This window comes from Colobus angolensis, unplaced genomic scaffold, assembly GCF_000951035.1.
Source record: "Colobus angolensis palliatus isolate OR3802 unplaced genomic scaffold, Cang.pa_1.0 Scaffold124, whole genome shotgun sequence".
Taxonomy (NCBI): Eukaryota; Metazoa; Chordata; class Mammalia; order Primates; family Cercopithecidae; genus Colobus; species Colobus angolensis.
In genome coordinates this window covers 5,906,593-5,913,411 of record NW_012113586.1, presented here as the reverse complement: position 1 = coordinate 5,913,411, position 6,819 = coordinate 5,906,593, and the positions used below count along the sequence as shown (strand labels likewise).

The 6,819-nt window shown below is 40.7% G+C and overlaps 1 protein-coding gene across 1 annotated transcript in view; it reads right to left on the bottom strand.

Annotated features, from left to right (window-relative positions):
• Positions 1-6,819, bottom strand: part of DENND2C (DENN/MADD domain containing 2C) — a 91,562-nt gene that overhangs the window by 20,103 nt on the left and 64,640 nt on the right. The window contains exon 8 of the mRNA XM_011933204.1: positions 2,929-3,116. Within this exon, the coding sequence (XP_011788594.1) occupies positions 2,929-3,116 (188 nt within the window). The remainder of the gene's footprint in view (positions 1-2,928; positions 3,117-6,819) is intronic.

Below are 6,819 nucleotides of genomic sequence, written 5' to 3'. Positions count from 1 at the left end.
AAAAAAAAAAAAAAAGAAAAAATAAGAGATACTATTTTGAGAATCCACCCCATATGTAATCATTTCCTTTAGCATAGAATCTTTGCTACCTAATTGCTGGTTTGCAACTTCTTGTAAAATTTTAGCACAGAAGACCCTTTTGCATAAATCTGGTACTGTACCTATGTGAGTCTAAATTGCAGTAAACCAGACATCTAGAAATTAGTATGACCTGTCCACCATAAAAACAAGCCCTTAAGTCTAATTACCATATTGCCTTCAGATAACTACTAAAAATGACCTCCCCTTTCATTTCTTTTTTGTTGTTGTTGAGAAAGAGGTCTTGCTATGTTGCCCAGGCTGGTCTCAAACTCCTGTGCTCCAGTGATCCTCCCGTTTCAGCTGGTCAGCTAGCTGGGATTATAAGCATGTGCCACTGTGCACGGCCCCTTTAATTTCTTAAAAAAACCAAACTATGTAGCCATTCTGGGTCACTTAACAGTGCTGTGACATTGTACTTTCAGGCTACATTGAGAAATTTTATGAGAAATTAAACTTACTGATTATTTACTGTAGGGATATTTTTGAGGACTTTTTGAAAATGAGAATCCATGCAGGAAATGTCTCTTAGATTCCAGTACAGTTGTACTTCACCAGCTTTTTTAGTGAAACATGTAACTCAGGGTTATAAACCCAAAAGTCCTAAAGTGGCCAAGCAGGTAACTGAAATGAGAGAAGTGGTCCAAGTAATAAGCAGGAGAGTGAGTAAATGTCCCTATTAAAGGGATCACTCCTTACTAAGGAAAACTACATAATTCAGACAGCATAATGCAAAATGAAAATGTGGAGCTTCTTGTCCAAAAAGCAGAAAAAATTAAACATAAAACATCTTTTCTTCTGTGGCCTCTGTAATGGAGTTTTTATTTGCCATTTAACATCACACTCCCTTAGGCATGAGGATCCTGGGGGATGAGTGTAGACTCTCACAGACACCCAGGTGCTGCAGTCTGCAATCTGGTACACAAGGGGCCCACGAGGTACTGCGTTTCCTCTCCGGGTAGCTGCAGAATTGAGACTCTGTGTTTCGACTGGGGGTTAGGAAGTTAAGCCAGGCATCTCCCCTTCCCATGGGGGCCAACATTCCAACCCACAGCAGTTGAGCAACCCCCAAAAAGTCACCCATGAGTGGCACCACCAGCCCAGGCCAGGGAAAGCTTCCCCATGCCTTGCCTGGAGATGCTGCAGAGCAATGCTGGCCTGATCCTAACCCTCCCAATGGCTGTGCCCAGCCGGCGGGGAGAAGGTGGCAGTAGTCACTGCGTAGAAGTGGAAAGGGCACATACTAGGACCCAGGTAATCAGGCAGTGGAGAACAGGACAAGAGAACTCATCCTAGGGAAGCAGCAGAAGGTAACACCATGCATGAACTCAGGCTTTAAGACCTTGGCACATGCCCAATTTTCCTATCAGACTTCATATACAAACACAAATTCAAAGCTAAAATTATTTAGCATTTCAAGATGGTGACTGCAGATCATTAAACCCTACATGCAGGGCCCTTTTCAAGATGGTGACTGCAGATCATTAAACCCTACATGCAGGGCCCTTCTGAGTGAGGGCCTTATGTAACTACACTGGTCACCTGCTCTGAAGTCCTGCTCCTCATTAAGCTTCAACCCATTCCTGACACTTAGGAATGCAGGCTGTGTTGGCATTCTTTCCAGTTTCTCAGGAAAAGGCAGAAATACAGATTTGTATGTGAAATTTGATTGTTAAATGTTGGCAACAAAAATTATTGCTGTTACTTTTACACAAACACTATGCAAAGCAAAAGAAACCCAACCATGTCTGTGGGCTTAACTGGTTCACAGGCTCAATAAGCTCTGTGAACCAGAGACTAAGATCTTTTTCCATAGTACTCCCATCATCTAATCCTGGCAAATATTAGGTATTTTAAAAATATTTGAACGAATGAATGATTTTATTTTAAAAAAGGTAGAGAAATCAAATATTATTGTTAATAACAATGGCTACCAAAAATTAATACCATTTATCGAGTACATACTATGAGCCAGGGATGGCATTAAGCACTTTATATACATTATCTCACTAAATCCTTACTAATAATGGATAACATCATATTGAGCTTACTATATGCCAGACACTGTTCTAAGTGCCTTATATAAATTAGCTTATTTAATCCTCACTATGACTCAGAAGGGTAGATACTATTGTGATTACCTCCATTTTACAAATTAAACAACTAAGATACAATATGGTGGCTCACGCCTGTAATCTCAGCACTTTGGGAGGCCAATGTGGGCGGATCACTTGAAGTCAGGAGTTCGAGATCACTCTGGCCAACATGGTGAAATCCTGTCTCTACTAAAAATATAAGAATTAGCTGGGCATGGTGGCACATGCCTGTAGTCCCAGCTACTCACGAGGCTTGAACCTGGGAGGTGGAGGTTGCAGGGTTGCAGTGAGCCGAAACTGTACCACTGCACTCCAGCCTGGGCAACAAAGCGAGACTCCGTCTCAAAAAAAAAAAAAAAAGAGAGAAAGAAAAGTAACTTCTTAAAGTCACAGAACTAATAAGTGGGAAATGCAGAGCTTTTGCACAGAGTACATGCTCTAAACCACTACCCTATTCTGTCACATTTATTATTCCCCTCCTTAAGGATGAGAAAACTAAGGTTTTGTAACTTGTTAAAGATTACTAAATGGCAGAGCCAAAAATTAAAAAAACTAGGAAAATGAGCTGTTTTGTTTTGCTTTGTTTTGCTGGGTTGCAGCTCATGCCTAACATAAGATGTTTTCAGAGGCACCAGATCCTACCACAAGTATTAGTAAAAACTGGCTGAGATAACAAAAACCAAGAGGACAGGAAATAAATGTACACAGAGACACAGGAACATTCCTGAATGCCTCTTGGCCTTCTTGTACCTACCTTGCCAGGGAATTGTTGTATGACCTGGGGAATATAGCTTATTCCTGAGGGTTTCTTCTGTAGAGACACCACCACAAAAAGTTCAAACAGCTGCTGCTCCTGTAATTCAATAAGATCCCGCTCCAAGGTCTGGTAGTGAGGATTCCTCTTGGAAGACTGTTGCAGTTGTGCTAAGCGTTTATGGCGATCTGTAATGAAATCATGGAGCAATGTTTTCTCTCTGTAGCCCTACCTTCCTTCCAGCACCAGAGGTCATGACTCGTACAGGATTAATCTTCACACAGTCACTGCAGAATGAATGCTGAATAACCAGTATCTGCTACATAGACATATCTGTTAGGGCTGTGACATACTAGGGGGAATAAGTGCAGACCCTCACAAGTGCACAGGGGCCTCACTCTACTTCTGGCCAGCAATGGGACTGACATTCCATGTACCAACCAATACTTATGTATGTCCCAACAAATAATCTATGCTATCCCATCTTTCATGGCATCACACCAGGACACATGGAAAATGTCACGAAAAAGTGCTAGACTGACAACAGATGCTACTGCTGGGAATGCCATGAAATCACAGGGTGCCAGGTGGCAGGGGGCAGGGGGCAGAGATTTGATAAAATAATTGAGTCCTAAGTACAGAAAGGGGTGAGTTTGATAAATTAAAACAAAAATTATCCTCACATTGAAGAAACTGTCCAGTTCCCTTCCCTCCTTGCCATATATTACTAACAATGAATATATGCTTGTATCAGTAAATGGTGCTAGACGCAAGAGAAAAATATTAAGTGGAAGAAGACATCCATCAGCAGACTTTCTCAAAAGAATAAAATTATGGAAGCATACTATTTAAACAGTCATAGCAATGTCAATCAAAACTGGATAGCACCTATCCTCTATTCTCATTTATCTCTAAATTTTGAGCAATCTAGGTTGGTCCCCACTGAAGGAAACTGTGGACTTGCAGAATAGTCTACATGTCCCAGTGATTTGCTTATGTGTCATTCTGAGCCACTGATAGACTCAACCTCTAATTGTCTTTCCTTTCTTTTTGATATAATGCATTCTGTCCCAAAAGAAGTTATACTATAGATCACAATATTAAGAACATTTAAAAAAATGCATCCGGAAATGGCTCCCCAGAATAATCCAGTACATTCAGTGCTCTAGGCAAAACTTTACTTACGTCAAAGGGCTGAGTTCAAGTCAAGAAAACTTTAGGTCCTGTTTCTCAGTAGTAACAGCCCTAAATTAGTCATCTTTACACATCTAGACTGAACCTGATGATTATTAAATTTCACCTTCAGTCAGGCTACAGAATCAAACACCTGAAGCAATTCAGGCCAGTGGAGGGAGCACAAGACTATTAATCATAAAATTAGGGTGTCAGATTGGAAGTGGAACTGCCCTGTACTCAGCTTTGATAATGTACGTCTTCTACTTTTTACACGGCTTAGTATGTCAGTCACTTAAATAGGAAGTAGATAACTTGCTGCGATAACTAGATAACATCATCATTAGATGAAGGATGAAGGCATCATGAAGTGCTTGGACAAACAGAGTCAAAAAAGTATGATGCATTCTATATTCTACTAGAAAGTAAACAGCACAATAATCTGGAATATAAATGCCTATAAATAACAAATAGATGTTTACTTTTTCAATATCAGAGGTATCAAAGTTACTTAAATAATTACACTTGAGTGGCTACAAAAAAATCAGATATTTGGCTGGGCACGGTGGCTCACACCTGTAATCCCAGCACTTTGGGAGGCTGACGTGGGAGGATCATGAGGTCAGTTCGAGACCAGCCTGACCAACATGGTGAAACCCCGTCTCTACTAAAAATACAAAAATTGGCTTGGTGTGGTGGCGCGTGCCTGTAATCCCAGCTACTCAGGAGGCTGAGGCAGGAGAATGGCGTGAACCCAGGAGGCGGAGCTTGCAGTGAGCTGAGATCCAGCCACTGCACTCCAGCCTGGGCGACAGAGCGAGACTCTGTCTCAAAAAAAAATAAAAAATAAAAATAAAAAAAAGGTAGCAGTGTAACTGACAACACAAGAGCATCAACAGTGATGGCTGAGAGATGAGAGTGTCAATCAGGCTAAACTGTTTATGAGAGACAGTAGCTTAGTCTGGAGGCAATGCGAAGTTGAAGTGCAGAGCTATTTAAGCAACAGCTGAGGCTGTTATCCAGAAGGTCATTACCATGTGATATGGTTCAACAAATCAAGCTTTTCAAACTAAATGGCATCATCAATAATTACAGTTTTGAACAAAGCAGGCATCTATTAATATTTACAAGCAGAATTCAGAGATTATGATAGTTCATTAAAAATAGTAATTTCCTCTAGACACCTGGAAGAAATTCTTTAACACTTCCTTTCTTAATATACTACACTTCCCAAACTGGAGCCTCCCTTTGTACAGGTTCCACAGGGGAACATAAAAGCTGGGCTGTGGATTCTTCTGTTAATTTGAAGGAGAAAGAAAATGAAGATGAAGACATTGCTCTGTTTTATCTCTGTTTCTAGGTTGAGTCTCAAAATCCAAGTCTTTTTTCCTTTCTGTACACTTGGGAGCATTTTTGATTGCACGTAAAATAGAACTTTTTTGTTGTTGTTGAACTGGCAAGCTTGAAGTGACTCTCAAATTTGTTTTCCTTTTGACACTGAAATTATTCCATGTTTTTCTTTTTTTAAGCCCCACATAGGAAATGTTCTAATTCTGCTTCTTCCTTTCCTCCCACCACATCTTTGACTTGCCACAGTATTCACATGGCTTCACTAATGGCTCTACTCATTTCTCAAATACTCTGATTTATTTTTCCAGTTCTAATGAATATAAATTAGATAAATTAGCCCATTTACCTCTTGAGTTCTGAGGTTGGCATCCAGTCCTTTGAATCAGGAAAACAAAATTTTGGGATAACTTTAAGCCTCTCTTCCGTGTCTTTGGACTGCTTATAGCCATGATCGTCCTGAAAAAGATAACACCCTCAAACACCTTCAAAATAGGTGACTTAAATTATACTATGTAAGTGGGGAATAGAAATAAAAAACCCAGTCTCATCTCAGGAAAAAAGGTCTCTGATAAGCCTGGGCAGTTACCGATAAGCCTCAGCTTGGTTTTGTACTGCTTAACAAAACTAAAAAGTCAATTCTGGAAATCACTGGAGATGAACTGAGAACAGAGTTACTGAAAACAAAGAATCCTATTTTTACTGAGAAATGGTACCTGTGGATATCTCAGCATCTACTGTAAGAGAGATTAGTGAAGTTTCCTATCAAGAGGAAATATCTTAATTCAGGATTCACAAACTAATGAGAACCCAGTATTTTTATGAACTGGGGAACATAAGACAAAAATTCATTCTTCAATGTACTGAGAACAAAAACCTAGTCACCTCAAGACACTGTCCAATCAATAATCAAAGAAGCTTTGAAATGGTAGATGAATATTATTTAGAAAAGATACGGCCAGATGCACTGGCTCATGCCTGTAATCTCAGCATCTTGGGAGCCCAAGGTGGACATATCACTTGAGCCCAAGGAGTTGGAGATCAGCCTGGGCAACAAGGTGAAACCCCATCTCTACAAAAAATACAAAAGTTAGCTGGGTGTAGTGGCACATGCCTGTAGTCCCAGCTACTCAGCAGGCTGAGAAGTGGGAGGATCTCTTGAGCCTAGGAGGATGAGGCTGCAGTGAGCCGTGATTGTGCCATTGCACTCCAGCCTGAGTGACAGACAGAAACCTACCTCAAAAAAAGAAAAAATAGGCCGGGTGCGGTGGCTCAAGCCTATAATCCCAGCACTTTGGGAGACCGAGACAGGCGGATCACGAGGTCAGGAGATCGAGACCATCCTGGCTAACACAGTGAAACCCCGTCTCT